The following is an 18,048-nucleotide window of genomic DNA, read 5'->3' as shown; positions in this document are numbered from 1 at the left end:
ATGTTGACATAACAGCCCCATACAATTGAGAAGGTTAGGTGGGATCTGTAGATCGCTAATGAATATGAAGGTACTACATTAACCAACTTAGGGAGAGGCATTACCAGTAGAAAGAGGGAGGTGCTCATGCCGCTCTACAGAGCACTAGTGAGACCTCATTTGGAGTATTGTGCTCAGTACTGGAGACCATATCTCCAGAAGGATATTGATACTTTGGAGAGAGTTCAGAGTAGAGCTACTAAACTGGTACATGGATTGCAGGATAAAACTTACCAGGAAAGATTAAAGGACCTTAACATGTATAGCTTGGAAGAAAGACGAGACAGAGGGGATATGATAGAAACTTTTAAATACATAAAGGGAATCAACTCGGTAAAAGAGGAGAGAATATTTAAAAGAAGAAAAACTGCTACAAGAGGACATAGTTTTAAATTAGAGGGGCAAAGGTTTAAAAGTAATATCAGGAAGTATTACTTTACTGAGAGAGTAGTGGATGCATGGAATAGCCTTCCTGCAGAAGTGGTAGCTGCAAATACAGTGAAGGGGTTTAAGCATGCATGGGATAGGCGTAAGGCCATCCTTCATATAAGATAGGGCCAGCGGCTATTCATAGTACTCAGATATATTGGGCAGACTGGATGGGCCAAATGGTTCTTATCTGCCGACACATTCTATGTTTCTATTTTTACATAAATAACATAATGAAGAGAAAATTAAAACTTAGGAGCATAAAATGTGAAAATATTCAAAAAGCAATAATGCAAAAACTCAACCTTTGTAACAAAAAGTTTAAAGGGAACCTGTCACCTGGATTTTGTGTATAGAGCTGAGGACATGGGCTGCTAGATCACCACTAGCACATCTGCAATATCCAGTCCCCATAGCTCTGTGTGCTTTTATTGTGTCAAAAAAATGATGATACCATAATATATATATAGCTACTTACGTTTACGGAGCCCAACACCGGCCTGCATATTCAGAATCTCCTCCTTGCTCCCCGACGTTACAAAGCTAGAGCGCCGTAATCTTGCGATGAGCGAGCTAGCGCATGCAGTCTCGGCATAATGTTCCTTTCCTGTGCTGGCATCAGCCTCAGGGAACGAACTGCAAATGCGCTAGCTTGCGCATGGCGAGATTACGGCGCTCTAGCTTTGTGACGTCGGGGAGGTGATGGGCTCCTTCACAGTGGTCGTGGCTGGACTCAGCCAGAGAACGCTGGACTCATCTCTCAAGCATGGAGGAGACAGGACTTATCTAAGGTCATTTACATTTCTATAAAATATTTTTTTTTGACAACAAAAGCACACAGAGCTATGGGGACTGGATATTGCGGATGTGTTAGTGGCGATCTAGCAGCCCATATCCTCAGCTCTATACCCAAAATCCAGGTGACAGGTTCCCTTTAATATTTGGGATAAGAAAGCTTGTTCAATATTGTGTCCTATGACGACTCATAAAACACATAGTTGAAACCAGAAGTTTACATACACTATATAAAAAGACCCATATGCATGTTTTTCTCATTAACCGACATGAAATCAGAATAAACCTTTCCTGTTTAAAGGGTTTCTGTCACCCCATTAAACCGTTTTTTTTTTTTCTTTACTAATAACCCCTACACTGCGATCTCCTCATACATAATCTAATTAATGATTTTGGTTCAGTAGAATTTCTTAAAAATCGATTTTTAAAATATGTAAATTACCTTGCTACCAGCAAGTAGGGCGGCTACTTGCTGGTAGCAGCCGCATCCTCCGATGGTAATGACGCCCCCTCTGCTTGTTGATTGACAGGGCCAGCGGACGGGATCTTTCTCCGCTGGCCCTGCCTGTTTTGATTCAATATCTTGCGCCTGCGCCGCGGCCGTACCTATATTCAATCTGCGCAGGCGCACTGAGAGGCGGCCACTCACTCGGCCGCTCGCTCCTCAATGCGCCTGCGCCGGGTGTAGATGTGACGTCATCGGCGCAGGCGCATTGAGGATGGAGCGGCCGAGTGAGTGGCCGCCTCTCAGTGCGCCTGCGCAGATTGAATATAGGTACGGCCGCGGCACAGGCGCAAGATATTGAATCAAAACAGGCAGGGCCAGCGGAGAAAGATCCCGTCCGCTGGCCCTGTCAATCAACAAGAAGAGGGGGCGTCATTACCATCGGAGGATGCGGCTGCTACCAGCAAGTAGCCGCCCTACTTGCTGGTAGCAAGGTAATTTACATATTTTAAAAATCGATTTTTAAGAAATTCTACTGAACCAAAATCATTAATTAGATTATGTATGAGGAGATCGCAGTGTAGGGATTATTAGTAAAGAAAAAAAAAAAAAAACGGTTTAATGGGGTGACAGAAACCCTTTAAACAGGACCTTTCACCGATTATTACACTATGAACTAACTATACAGACTGCAGCGTGCTGCTCTCCGGTATGAGAGCATAACGGAATACATTTTGGAGCATTCCGGTCAGTTACATTTTGTCCCCATTGGCAATGAATAGGGAAAAACGGAAGCGTGTTTTTTCTGGTATTGAGACCCTATGACAGATCACAATACCAGAAAATATTAATGTTAGTGTGAAAGTAGCCTTATACTCAGTTTGAGCCATTCAAGCCAATGCCCCCTTTATGGTATTCAGATGTATATCACCGATGGAAAGTCCTGTAGAGGGCCAAAACACAATGTGAATGCCGCCTGAAGCAGTCCCACAAACCAAAGAAACGGCATAAAAAGGGGCTTTTCTAGTCTTTTATACTGATGACCTATCCTCTGTATGTGATCGGTGGGGGTCTGACTCCCAGCAGCCCTGCCAATCAGCTGTTTGAAGAGGCAGTGGAGCTCAGCTCACTCTTCCTAGGCCAGTGGCATCACGTTTATCAGTAACATGGCCTAAGCACAGGTCCGTCCCATTTAAGTGAATGTGGCTGAGCTGCCATACCAAGCACAACCGCTGTCAAATGGACGATGCTTGGTAAGCTGAAAAGAGGCCTTGGGGGTGGGGCCAGGAGTCAGACCCCCACTGATCCGGAGGATAGGTCATGGAAAACCCCTTTAAATGGCATGCCATGAAAGAGGAAATCTTCAGCTGGTTTCGTAGATACAAGAATTTGACCTATGTGGTTCTAGTAAAACCGAACTAAGATCTCCATAGGGTTCTGTAGCAACCAATCACAGCGCAGCTTTCATGTTTCAGACTCTGTTTAAGAAATGGGCGGCGCAATCTGCTTGCTATGGGTAACAAGGCCCAATAACGTCCAAGTATTCTAAATTACAGCGTAGTTGCCAACAGTCCCAAATTTGGAGGGACTGTCCCTAATTTTCAGACAGTTCTAGAAAAATTTGGACTGTCCCAGGATAAAAATGGGTGTGGCATATGTGCTCTGCCAATACAGACAAGTTTAGGGGGCACTCCTGTGGGATGAGGGCTTACATGCCCCAAATGTACCAACTACAATGGTGACAAGTATGTTGTAGTTGAAGAAATGCTGGACTTTTCACCGTAAATCGATGGGACCCAACAGGAGCCGGATTATCCCATAGCCATAACAACATATACAAAGTCAGAGGATTGTTCTGGTTTTCTTCCTTCCGTTTCTCTCTTTGTGAAATTCCACATAAGGCTATGTTCTAATTGAGGAGACAGTATTTGTAGGGTGCCCGGATGGACTGCACCCATACCTGCTATTGTTTCGAATGGCAAGTTCTGTTGCATCCCAGTAATTGCCAGCAATCCACATGTGGATGCTGGTCTACACAGTGCATGGACACCCTTAGGCCTCATGCACACGGCCATGGGGGGGGGGGGGGGGACACCCTGTGGCCACTGCCACCAATGATTAATACTGGGGAGGGAGGGGGGTGGGTTTGAGTTACCAGAGGGGGCTGATAAGAGGGAGAGGCTGGGGGGCACATGAGAGGCTGGCTGCTATGGTCAGCTCCCTGCTGTTGTGTGCACAAAGCACAGGGCAGCAGGGAGAGTGTAAAGTCCTATTCACCCTGATAGAGCTCTATTAGGGTGAATATGACAAGGGTTCTAGCCCTTAAGGAGGCTAACAGTTATTAAATAAAAAGTAAAAAAAAAAAAGTTTAAAACCCCCCCCCCCAAATATAGAAAACAATATATCGCGATATATATCACATATATATACAGTTTAGTGGTTATCTATCTTTTAACGTATACATTTGACAGATGTGCCTACGTTTCAATACATTTGTGTCGTTTTTTTTAAATAAAGATTTGAAGTATATCAAATGAAGTAGGAAGTGTCTGGATAAAAACGGATACGTTCAACGGATCGAAAAGTATCGTGTTACGCTTCTATCCCATTCACTGCAATGTGAAAAAAAAAACAAACGTATACAATTCTACACGCATCAACAGAAAAGCGTTGTCTGGAAAAAAAAAAACTGTGACAAATAGAGTCTGCACTTTTGAACTACGTTTGCCCAATTATACTGTATGGGTACGTCAAGCCATACGTTTTTTTTTCCCCGTTTACAAAGGTATTCCCTGTTCATGAGATATGAACAGACCCGTACCGTAGTTTTCTGATTCTGCCTTTGCCTCATGTAACAAATCGAAATTATGGGCCTCATTTATCAAGACTAAAAGTAAAACCGTCTTAGTAGCCCACAGCAACCAATCAGAGCTCAGCTTTCATTTTTTCTGAGCCCTTTAGGAAATTAAAAGTGAGCTGTGATAGGTTGCTATGGGCAACTAAGACCGTTTTACATATGCCCAGCAGACAAATTCACATGGTAAAACTATAATAAATTAGTAAAAAAATAAAAAATAAAAGTGTCAGATGCCTTGTAGATGATCAGTTAGAATTCACTATACTTGTTTCATTACTGGCTTGCTTTTTCCCTTTGCACTAGGTGTTTCCGCATCTCACAGTATCTAAGGTATTGAGAAGTCACTATATTTACTCAGAACTACGGGGAAAGTAGTAATAGCCGCCTCAGTCATGAAATAAAGCCAAATGTTTTTTGTTCCACATCCTGAGGCGAACATGAACTCCTCCAGGAGGAAATGGCGTGTTACGATTTGTAGTTAATTAAACAATGCCAGGAGAAGTAAGGAAGACTGAGGACACAATCGGCCGGCTGTACGAACCCGAAACCTTCCTACCGTCCTCCACAACAGTAGAACACCGTGGTGAAATGCTTGACGATAACATGGGCACAGGTTAAGGAGGAATTATAATGAGCCCTCATTGCATGTATAACCCGATCCATATCTACAGACACGGTTGGCCTTAGGTCTAAGGGAGCACCAAAGATGGGCACATCTAGGCACTTGGTGCTGTATTATATAGACTTAGGAGGTCACTTACTAACGTCACTACACTGGTCTTTGGCGTAAAAATGCCATAAGACGTCTTTTTGAGACTTTTTAAACGCCTTTTTGACAATATTTTCTCTCACAGGCGTTTTTACGCAGCCCTCTAGTTACGGGCTACACTCCAGGAGCACTGATTGCCTGCGCCTCGTCATAAATTAGGTGCTTCCTCTGGCTGTGCAGGGGCCATCAAAGACAGACGGTCTTTCATAAGGTGGTAAGTGTGGCACTAATTAGGCACTGATTTTCCGCCAGATGATCACTAAGCAGCATTCGTAGTAACGCTTGTTAGTTATCGTCTGGAAGTTTAAGTGCTCATGCACAAAACCCTATGTATTTTGCGGTCGTGTGACATCTGTATTGCATTAGATTTTTTGCAGATCCATTGTAAAAATGCCTGTCCTTGTCCGCAAAACAAAAAAGAATAGGACATGTTCTTTTTTTTCTGCGGAACGGACATGGAATGCACACCCATTGAAGTGGATAGTTCCGCATACGGACCTGTAAAAAAAATGTAACGGAAAAAAATATATGTTTGCGTGCATGAGCTCTAATACCGCCGCTGATTACCCGATGAACAAGCAAAGAGTCTATCGGGCAATCAGGATCTTTTACCATGCTTAAAAATCACAATTTTCTGGCAGCAGATTGTGCTGTCTAATCACGATCTGCTGGGGACAAGCGATAGCATTAGCAGTCGCTCCTCCCATACTATGGAGGAGATCACTGCATGTAATAGCAGCAGTCTCCTCCACTGACAGGCAGGCTATTGCTGAGAAGGAACGCTTCCCTCCCAACAACCACCAGCAGAATCCAGCCTTAAGGCTCAGTTCACACCTGAGCGTTCTGAAAGGAGCGCTCTGTATGCGCGATTGTACGGGCGTTTACAAGCGCGCATACAGAGACAAGTGTGCACACAGTGTCGCGCGTTCCCGAAAGTCTATGTACGGGAACGCGCGACAAGCGCCCAAAAAAACGCCCCTGTACTTGTGTGAGCGTCGGGCGTTTTACAGCGCGATCGTACGCGCTGTAAAACGCCCAGGTGAGAACCATTCCCATAGGGAAGCATTGGTTTCTCCTTGTTGAGCGTTTTACAGCGCGTAGGAACGCGCTGTAAAACGCTCAGGTGTGAACTGAGCCTAAAGGATAACTTTCATATATTTTTTGTTTTGAGTATTGGATTGTGGTGATTAATATCTCCTTGGTGGCCCTATTTCAACTTTTCACTGTGTATTCAATTACCCCTTAATTCCACAGTTTTGTTCCCTGTACTGCCTACTTTTACCTGTGCTTAAAATAGGGTTGCTAGGCATGGTCCGTCTATCTGTTGAAGGACGGAGCACGCAGCGTGCAAGGTCACATTACTGACAGCCAGGGGCTGTAAGGGTACTTTCACACTTGCGGCAGGACGGATCAGCCGGATCCATCCTTCTGCTATTTCACCATGCCGGCGCTCCGTCCCCATTGACTATAATAGGGACGGGGCGGAGCCTTTTGCCGTGCTGCGCTGGAGCTCCGCCCCATCCCCATTATAGTCAATGGGGACGGAGCGGCGGCACAGCGAAATAGCAGGACGGATCCGACAGAGTGAACAGCCTGTCGGATCCGTCCTGCCGCAAGTGTGAAAGTAGCCAAAGTAAATGATTAAAGCCAGGTCCTCCCCAGCAGCTGATAACAGTGCCTGGGCTGTGTGCACTTCTCCCTGTCCCTGCGCTTGGCAGACGCTCCCTCACTCAGCAGAGCTGGAGAATGCAGAGTTGGAGCAGCGCAGACCAGGGAAGGGAGATCTGCCATCTGCTCAGTGTATAAATGAAAGCAACATGTGGTAAGAGGACCCCTTTGTGCTGCAGGAGATTAACCCTTTAGAGGGGAGGGATCTGGTTACTGACACTTTTGGGGGGCTATTGTTACTGGCTAGTGAGGGCAGGCAGGATTAGCCTCAGGGTGAGGGCAGTGGCAGCCATCTTAACTGAATACTGAAATTGCAGTTTTATGCAGACTGTTTGCTAAAGTCTGAATCCTATTAAATATGGGGTAAGTCAGTCTAATAGTAACTGATTCTGGAATATCACGTTATTAGTAACTACATATATAAAAATTTAAATTAGGCTCTAAATGTGACAGTTATCCTTTAAAGGGGTTGTCTCATCTCAGACAGTGGGGGCATATCGCTGGCATATGCCCCTGTTGTGGGACCTGCACCTATAAGACATTAGGGGCATACCGTAGCGATATTCCCCCATGGTCTGAGATGAGACTACCCCTGAGTCAGTTTACCTTTGTCAGTGTCTTTTTACACGGGGTAACTACAGCCACAAATGAGCCCCGATCACTTAGAGGGCCTCTGGCACTGGTAGAGGTAAAGTGGATAGCGGCAAACTTTCGTTATTCCGCATGTTCACCCCCCGTACAGATTCACTGTTTGTCGGCAGCATGTCCCTGTTTATACAGGTATGTGCTACAGACAAAACGATTTTTGGTGTCGCACAAAAAATGTGAATACCTGACAGATGGGTGATCGGCGGCAAATTTACACAGGCCAGTTATTGGGAATGACTGTTCACTCGCGATCACTGGCACACAAAAAATACCTATACTGATAAGAAACCTGCGAGCGCCTCTGGGGACAGGGAGTGATGACAATGTTTGAGCTGCTGGGGAATATGTTGGCGCTATATAAATTAACGTATTCTAGAATCTTACTTGATAAAACCCCTCAATAGTTAGTGCCAAATGACTCCACTCTGCTACATCTGTGTGTGTGTAATAGAGCTGTGAAACCCCTGGAAAGATTTAATATGACCAGTGATGAGAAAGATATAAACCAGGGGTCCCCCCCGAAATGTGTATCAGATTACTCTACAAATCCACAGTTGTCTCCACATTCCCCACACTACAAGATAACAGGCGAGGGATGGTGAGAGGAATATGTGTGGAACGTATGCATGCTAATGCTGAGGAGAGAGCAAAAGCTAACGAGCGCGTGTCATAACATTTAAGTCCAGAGAGTGCACAGATGGAGCACAGTTTACTGCAGAAAATAGGACAACGTTACTAAGGAGGAAACTTATCTCGTAGCAGATAAATGGATGTAAACAAGTCAAAAGAAACTTTACTGCTGTGTCAAGGAGATTCATTCACAGCAGCAAACTCTGCTACATCTTCATCTACCTATGAAAGCAATTGCCCTCTAATGTCCCTTCCTAGAGGGAAAACACAAAGGTTTAGCAGAGCACCGTGAATTTAGGTCAAAATAAAATGGAGGCCAATGTTAGTGATGCCACATTCGGTCGTGTAGAGTGTGCCCTTGCCAAGTATTCCTGTCCATAGAGAGACATCTACCTACACCTTGAGTCATCGGAGATTGTAAAACTTCATTCTTCCAGTACATCGATTTACAAAGGGAAAGGGAGTTGTCAATTCGGTGCAAACTGTCAGACGTACCACTAAATAATACACTATACTACATAAACGTGGAAACAATAATGGCAAAAGCCCAAAACTGCTGAAAAAGGGCAGCAATCCTCGCCCAAAACCAGCTGTGCCCCCTGCAGACCAAGATTCATGGTGTTTTTCAAGATTTTTATGATGGTGACCTATCCTCAAGATAGGTCATCAGTATCTGATCAGTGGGGGTCTGACACCCGGAACCCCCACCGACCAGCTGTCTGAGAAGGCACCGCCGCGGCCTTCACTGTGCTCACCAAGCACAGTGCCGTACATTGTGTAGACTCGCAGTGATGGCTAACCTCCGGCACTCCAGCTGTGGTGAAACTACGACTCCCAGCATGCTCCATTCATTTCTATGGAGTTCTGAAAACAGCCAAGCAAGTGTGCATCTTGGGAGTTGTAGTTTTACCACAGCTGGAGTGCCGGAGGTTAGCCATCACAGGTAGAGAGGCAGTGCTTGGTATCGTGACCCATGAACTTGTCGTCACTGGCCTAGCTACAGCGAGAGCCACTGCCTTCTCAAACAGCTGATCGGCGGGGGTCCTGGGTGTCAGACCCCCACCGATCAGATAATGATGACCTATCCAGAGAATAGGTCATCAGTATTAACCACCTCCGGACCGCCTAACGCAGGATCGCGTTCCGGAGGTGGCAGCCCTGCGCAGAGTCACGCATATATGCGTCATCTCGCGATGGCCGAGATTTCCTGTGAACGCGCGCACACAGGCGCGCGCGCTCACAGGAACGGAAGGTAAGAGAGTTGATCTCCAGCCTGCCAGCGGCGATCGTTCGCTGGCAGGCTGGAGATGTGTTTTTTTAACCCCTAACAGGTATATTAGACGCTGTTTTGATAACAGCGTCTAATATACCTGCTACCTGGTCCTCTGGTGGTCCCCTTTGTTTGGATCGACCACCAGAGGACACAGGTAGCTCAGTAAAGTAGCACCAAGCACCACTACACTACACTACACCCCCCCCCCCCCGTCACTTATTAACCCCTTATTAGCCCCTGATCACCCCTGATCACCCCATATAGACTCCCTGATCACCCCCCTGTCATTGATCACCCCCCTGTAAAGCTCCATTCAGATGTCCGCATGATTTTTACGGATCCACTGATAGATGGATCGGATCCGCAAAACGCATCCGGACGTCTGAATGAAGCCTTACAGGGGCATGATCAATGACTGTGGTGATCACCCCATATAGACTCCCTGATCACCCCCCTGTAAAGCTCCATTCAGATGTCCGCATGATTTTTACGGATGCACTGATAGATGGATCGGATCCGCAAAACGCATCCGGACGTCTGAATGAAGCCTTACAGGGGCATGATCAATGACTGTGGTGATCACCCCATATAGACTCCCTGATCACCCCCCTGTAAAGCTCCATTCAGATGTCCGCATGATTTTTACGGATGCACTGATAGATGGATCCGATCCGCAAAACGCATCCGGACGTCTGAATGAAGCCTTACAGGGGCATGATCAATGACTGTGGTGATCACCCCATATAGACTCCCTGATCACCCCCCTGTAAAGCTCCATTCAGATGTCCGCATGATTTTTACGGATGCACTGATAGATGGATCCGATCCGCAAAACGCATCCGGACGTCTGAATGAAGCCTTACAGGGGCATGATCAATGACTGTGGTGATCACCCCCCTGTCATTGATTACCCCCCCTTAAAGCTCCATTCAGATGTCCGCATGATTTTTACGGATGCACTGATAGATGGATCGGATCCGCAAAACGCATCCGGACGTCTGAATGAAGCCTTACAGGGGCATGATCAATGACTGTGGTGATCACCCCATATAGACTCCCTGATCACCCCCCTGTAAAGCTCCATTCAGATGTCCGCATGATTTTTACGGATGCACTGATAGATGGATCCGATCCGCAAAACGCATCCGGACGTCTGAATGAAGCCTTACAGGGGCGTGATCAATGACTGTGGTGATCACCCCATATAGACTCCCTGATCACCCCCCTGTCATTGATTACCCCCCTGTCATTGATCACCCCCCTGTCATTGATTGCCCCCCTGTAAAGCTCCATTCAGACGTCCGCATGATTTTTACGGATCCACTGATAGATGGATCGGATCCGCAAAACGCATCCGGACGTCTGAATGAAGCCTTACAGGGGCGTGATCAATGACTGTGGTGATCACCCCATATAGACTCCCTGATCACCCCCCTGTCATTGATTACCCCCCTGTCATTGATCACCCCCCTGTCATTGATTACCCCCCTGTAAAGCTCCATTCAGACGTCCGCATGATTTTTACGGATCCACTGATAGATGGATCGGATCCGCAAAACGCATACGGACGTCTGAATGAAGCCTTACAGGGGCATGATCAATGACTGTGGTTATCACCCCACATAGACTCCCTGATCACCCCCCTGTCATTGATTACCCCCCTGTAAAGCTCCATTCAGATGTCCGCATGATTTTTACGGATGCACTGATAGATGGATCGGATCCGCAAAACGCATACGGACGTCTGAATGAAGCCTTACACGGGCGTGATCAATGACTGTGGTTATCACCCCATATAGACTACCTGATCACCCCCCTGTCATTGATCAACCCCCTGTCATTGATCACCCCCCTGTAAGGCTCCATTCAGACATTTTTTTGGCCCAAGTTAGCGGAATTATTTTTTTTTTTTCTTACAAAGTCTCATATTCCACTAACTTGTGTCAAAAAATAAAATCTCACATGAACTCACCATACCCCTCACGGAAACCAAATGCGTAAAATTTTTTAGACATTTATATTCCAGACTTCTTCTCACGCTTTAGGGCCCCTAGAATGCCAGGGCAGTATAAATACCCCACATGTGACCCCATTTCGGAAAGAAGACACCCCCAGGTATTCCGTGAGGGGCATATTGAGTCCATGAAAGATTGAAATTTTTGTCCCAAGTTAGCGGAACGGGAGACTTTGTGAGAAAAAAATTTAAAATATCAATTTCTGCTAACTTGTGCCAAAAAAAATAAATTTCTATGAACTCGCCATGCCCCTCATTGAAAACCTTGGGGTGTCTTCTTTCCAAAATGGGGTCACATGTGGGGTATTTATACTGCCCTGGCATTCTAGGGGCCCCAAAGCGTGAGAAGAAGTCTGGTATCCAAATGTCTAATAATGCCCTCCTAAAAGGAATTTGGGCACCTTTCCGCATCTAGGCTGCAAAAAAGTGTCACACATCTGGTATCGCCGTACTCAGGAGAAGTTGGGGAATGTGTTTTGGGGTGTCATTTTACATATACCCATGCTGGGTGAGAGAAATATCTTGGTCAAATGCCAACTTTGTATAAAAAAATGGGAAAAGTTGTCTTTTGCCAAGATATTTCTCTCACCCAGCATGGGTATATGTAAAATGACCCCCCAAAACACATTCCCCAACTTCTCCTGAATACGGCGATACCACATGTGTGACACTTTTTTGCAGCCTAGGTGGGCAAAGGGGCCCATATTCCAAAGAGCACCTTTAGGATTTCACAGGTCATTTACCTACTTACCACACATTAGGGCCCCTGGAAAATGCCAGGGCAGTATAACTACCCCACAAGTGACCCCATTTTGGAAAGAAGACACCCCAAGGTATTCCGTGAGGGGCATGGCGAGTTCCTAGAATTTTTTATTTTTTGTCACAAGTTAGTGGAAAATGCTGATTTTTTTTTTTTCATACAAAGTCTCATATTCCACTAACTTGTGACAAAAAATAAAAACTTCCATGAACTCACTATGCCCATCAGCGAATACCTTGGGGTCTCTTCTTTCCAAAATGGGGTCACTTGTGGGGTAGTTATACTGCCCTGGCATTCTAGGGGCCCAAATGTGTGGTAAGGAGTTTGAAATCAAATTCTCTAAAAAATGACCTGTGAAATCCGAAAGGTGCTCTTTGGAATATGGGCCCCTTTGCCCACCTAGGCTGCAAAAAAGTGTCACACATCTGGTATCTCCGTACTCAGGAGAAGGTGGGGAATGTGTTTTGGGGTGTCATTTTACATATACCCATGCTGGGTGAGAGAAATATCTTGGCAAAAGACAACTTTTCCCATTTTTTTATACAAAGTTGGCATTTGACCAAGATATTTATCTCACCCAGCAAGGGTATATGTAAAATGACACCCCAAAACACATTCCCCACCTTCTCCTGAGTACGGAGATACCAGATGTGTGACACTTTTTTGCAGCCTAGGTGGGCAAAGGGGCCCATATTCCAAAGAGCACCTTTCGGATTTCACAGGTCATTTTTTACAGAATTTGATTTCAAACTCCTTACCACACATTTGGGCCCCTAGAATGCCAGGGCAGTATAACTACCCCACAAGTGACCCCATTTTGGAAAGAAGAGACCCCAAGGTATTTCGTGATGGGCATAGTGAGTTCATAGAAGTTTTTATTTTTTGTCACAAGTTAGTGGAATATGAGACTTTGTAAGAAAAAAAAAAAAAATCATCATTTTCCGCTAACTTGTGACAAAAAATAAAAAGTTCTATGAACTCACTATGCCCATCAGCGAATACCTTAGGGTGTGTACTTTCCGAAATGGGGTCATTTGTGGGGTGTTTGTACTGTCTGGCCATTGTAGAACCTCAGGAAACATGACAGGTGCTCAGAAAGTCAGAGCTGCTTCAAAAAGCGGAAATTCACATTTTTGTACCATAGTTTGTAAACGCTATAACTTTTACCCAAAGCATTTTTTTTTTACCCAAACATTTTTTTTTTATCAAAGACATGTAGAACAATAAATTTAGAGCAAAATTTATATATGGATGTCGTTTTTTTTGCAAAATTTTACAACTGAAAGTGAAAAATGTCATTTTTTTGCAAAAAAAATCGTTAAATTTCGATTAATAACAAAAAAAGTAAAAATGTCAGCAGCAATGAAATACCACCAAATGAAAGCTCTATTAGTGAGAAGAAAAGGAGGTAAAATTCATTTGGGTGGTAAGTTGCATGACCGAGCAATAAACGGTGAAAGTAGTGTAGGTCAGAAGTGTAAAAAGTGGCCTGGTCTTTCAGGGTGTTTAAGCACTGGGGGCTGAAGTGGTTAAAATCTTGTAAAAACCCCTTTAAAAGAAGATGTAAAATGAGCCTTACACACTGCAGTATAGTCTATTACTTGGGTGAAATGCGATGTACACATTACAATACTACATAGCCCTCAGTTCCACCTTCTTCTCACCATGCCGCCCCTCCCTTGTCTCCCGCACAATTAGGAGGCATTCCTTCTGGAGTCTCATTACAGGGTCAGCCCCACTGAGAAGTTAACCATTAATGAGGCAAGTTATACTTCCACAGAGGAGCCCCCCTGCAGACCCCTCTACAGTACACAAAGCATGAATGAGGCAGGTACCGGTCAGGTCCTGATTTCTCAGCTTTATGGGATCAATCCGTGCCAGCAGTTTAGAATTAACCCTAGCCGCTTCCCCTCCCCCCAACCCAAGGACCTGAAACAACCTCTACTCTATAGTCAGGCTGAACGGGCCAGTGAGACACAAAGGCCTAGATTTACTAAATCAGAGAAAAGTGTCTCTCCCCGCACCACATTTATCATCCAGCCTAAACCCCGTGATAGAAGATCTGGTGCAGGTCCACACCGTAGGGGTGGGCGAACTTGTGTTTCAAGTTCGGCGTACAAGATTTGGGTTATCTAAGAATTCCGTCATGGATTCCGCTACCACGGACCATAAGTTATGCGGAATCCGTAACGGCGTTCTTAGAAAACCTGAACCTTGTACGCTCAACTTGAAACCCGCAAGTTCGCTCCTCCCTACTAGACAGCCTAAAGATTACACCATCTATAGGATTAGGAAATGGGGGCCAAAGACTCCCCCGTGATCAGACGCACCATCCAATACATAGACAATTCCGAGGGTCACCCTGATCCCCTTGTTGGGAATCCCCCAAATCAGCTTGGTTTGCGGGATTCCCAACAAGAGGAATCCAGGATGCCAGACCAGAAGGCACCGCCACAAGTCAAAGGGTTCTCATAGTTTTATACGGACAACTGTGGTCCTTCAAATATAAACGAATACAAGGGGCCACTATAATAACAGAGCACGCCCCACAGCAGGGATCAGCAACCTCCAGCGCTCCAGCTGCGGTGAAGCTACCACTCCCAGCAAGGTGATAGGAGCATGCTGGGAGTGGAAGTTTCACCACAGCCGGAGGTTGCTGATCCTACAGGATCCATCAGAAGGGAATTCTCTACTTCTACAGCTTTCTACTACATTGTGGAGCCCATTTATTAACCCTGTAGAGTGTGTAAGCTTAGCCGGACTGTCTAGACCTGCCCCAGATTTATTTTTTACTATATAGCGCTGACATATGCTGCGCTATGGATGCAAGGGAAAACACACAGCAGACTTAGGGTCCGAATCCGTTCCGCAACGTTGCGGAACGGATCCGGACCCATTCATTTTCAATGGGGCCGCAAAAGATGCGGACAGCACACCGTGTACTGTCCGCATCCGCACTTCTGTTCCGCAAATAAATAGAACATGTCCTATTCTTGTCCGCAGCCACGAACAAGAAAAGGCATTTCTATTTAAAGTACCGGCCATGTGCGGACCGCAAAACACTTGCGGATGTGTGAATGGACCCTTAGAGGGGTATTCCCATCAATATGCCCCCAATGTCCGATAGGAGCGGGTCCCACCTTTACTTAGAAAAGAGCCCACAAAGTGCCAGAGGGCACACCGTGCATGCGCGCCCGCCTCCATTCATTTCTATGGGACTGACGTAAATAGCCAAGCAATGGCTTGGCTATTTCCATAAGCCCCAATAGAACTGAATGGAGCAGTGCCCACGCTTGCGCAGGACGCTTCCCATTCATTTCAACGGGACATCTGAAAACAGCAGAGCGTGCCACTTGGCTATTTTCAGCAGTCCCATAGAAATAAATGGAGGCGGACAGGAATGCGCGTTGCACCCTCCTCTGGCACATTGCGGGCTCTGTTATAAGTATAGGCACTGCGCAAGCGTGAGACTTACCCAGCACGCAGGGTAGGCAGGAGAAGACGAACGCTGGCCCTGTCAAACAAGGACGGCAGGGCGTGGAATGAGGTGGAAGAACAAAGCCTCTAGGAGCAGGAACAACGCTGACTCCAAGTCAGTCAAGTTCCTGCCTGGCGGCGGGTCTACTGTACTCAGATGAGGCCGTGAGTACAGTACACTAGCGCCATGGTCTCACAGCACCATAAGTCATTACGATGCTGTGAGCTCGGGTCGGGGAGCTGCGACCATCACAAGGAGCGCGTTTCCGGCACCGAAGATGCTCCCAAGAAACTGACCCAATAGTAGCGTTGAGCGACCTTGTGTTTTAGGTTCGGCGTCCAAAGTTTGGGTTCGGATTATGGAAGAATCCCGTTTCACGAACCGGAACGGAATTCTTTGATAACCCAAACGCCGAACTGAAAAACACGAGTCCACTCAACACTTTACCCAGTAGCCAAGGCGCCGACACATTGTAGCAAAGTCTTCAGACAGCAGCAGAGATGTGCAGCACTGATGAATAGGGATGAGCAGGGTTCTTTAGAATGGATACAGATCTGCAGCCACTTAATGCAAACAAGCAAGCAGAGATATTGAAAACAGAGAGGAACTGAAACACAAAGACCAGGAGAAAGCTGCAAAAGGAGACATTGCAATTAACCCCTCCCCAGCTGGACGGTGACTTACAGGATAGTAGTCTGGGGTGGCACCGTGGGGATGTTCTCCAGCATCAGATGCATGCATCTCACCGTGGTCCGGAAGCACAGGCACCGGCTGGGACAGGAGCTGCTCGGCTGGGGAGAAGCGAGGAGAATCCCTGCCACAAAGACGAACCACATGCCTCCTGCTCTGCAGAGCTCCATGCTGGCAGCAGGGGGTGCAGGGCATATAGAAAGGAAGGGGAGCCGAGGATACAGGGAGGCAGCGCTGGCAGCACGTCCTCCCCTCGCCCACACTAGTCTGCGCCGATTCCTGCGCTCCCCTCACGATGTCTTTGGGGCTGGAACAAGAGGATGTGACGCCCTCCACGTGTGCGCCGCTGCCATCTAGTGGATGACTGCGGAAGTGCGGGCGCTTTGTGGGCATTCCTGAGCCCTGGCAGGGACAACTGTTGGTATGTCCATTAAACGATAGGATTTCATTAAGCAGCTTAAGTGCATTCCAAGATATAGCATCTGGAACACTTACTGAATATGGCTGCCTTCATTGCTTTGTTTGTAGCATGGGCTAAAAGGTGTGCAGAAAATGCCATGCTATGGGTTTTGCTTTAACCACCTCACTTAAACACTCTTAATGACCAGACCACTTTTTACACTTCTGACCTACACTACTTTCACCGTTTATTGCTCGGTCATGCAACTTACCACCCAAATGAATTTTACCTCCTTTTCTTCTCACTAATAGAGCTTTCATTTGGTGGTATTTCACTGCTGCTGACATTTTTACTTTTTTTGTTATTAATCGAAATTTAACGATTTTTTTTGCAAAAAAATGACATTTTTCACTTTCAGTTGTAAAATTTTGCAAAAAAAAACGACATCCATATATAAATTTTTCTCAAAATTTATTGTTCTACATGTCTTTGATAAAAAAAAATGTTTGGGTAAAAAAAAAATGGTTTGGGTAAAAGTTATAGCATTTACAAACTATGGTACAAAAATGTGAATTTCCGCTTTTTGAAGCAGCTCTGACTTTCTGAGCACCTGTCATGTTTCCTGAGGTTCTACAATGGCCAGACTGTACAAACACCCCACAAATGACCCCATTTCGGAAAGTAGACACCCTAAGGTATTCGCTGATGGGCATAGTGAGTTCATAGAACTTTTTATTTTTTGTCACAAGTTATCAGAAAATGATGATTTTTTTTTTTCTTACAAAGTCTCATATTCCACTAACTTGTGACAAAAAATAAAAACTTCCATGAACTCACTATGCCCATCACAAAATACCTTGGGGTGTCTTCTTTCCAAAATGGGGTCACTTGTGGGGTAGTTATACTGCCCTGGCATTTTAGGGGCCCTAATGTGTGAGAAGTAGTTTGAAATCAAAATGTGTAAAAAATGCCCTGTGAAATCCGAAAGGTGCTCTTTGGAATGTGGGCCCCTTTGCCCACCTAGGCTGCAAAAAAGTGTCACACATGTGGTATCGCCGTACTCAGGAGAAGTTGGGCAATGTGTTTTGGGGTGTCATTTTACTTATACCCATGCTTGGTGAGATAAATATCTCGATCAAATGCCAACTTTGTA

At 45.8% G+C, this 18,048-nt stretch overlaps 1 protein-coding gene across 1 annotated transcript in view; it reads right to left on the bottom strand.

Moving 5' to 3' along the window:
* PXDN (peroxidasin) overlaps window positions 1-16,671 on the bottom strand; it is a 117,818-nt gene extending 101,147 nt beyond the window's left edge. Inside the window, exon 1 of the mRNA XM_040427572.1 lies at window positions 16,490-16,671. Coding sequence (XP_040283506.1) covers window positions 16,490-16,665 — 176 coding nt within the window. The 5' untranslated portion in view covers window positions 16,666-16,671. The remainder of the gene's footprint in view (window positions 1-16,489) is intronic.
* Between the last annotated feature and the right edge of the window lie 1,377 nt (window positions 16,672-18,048).

The sequence above is a fragment of the Bufo bufo genome, chromosome 4 (genome assembly GCF_905171765.1).
Source record: "Bufo bufo chromosome 4, aBufBuf1.1, whole genome shotgun sequence".
NCBI lineage: Eukaryota > Metazoa > Chordata > Amphibia > Anura > Bufonidae > Bufo > Bufo bufo.
Note: the sequence above shows the minus strand (reverse complement) of the source record. Positions and strands in the feature narration are given on the sequence as shown.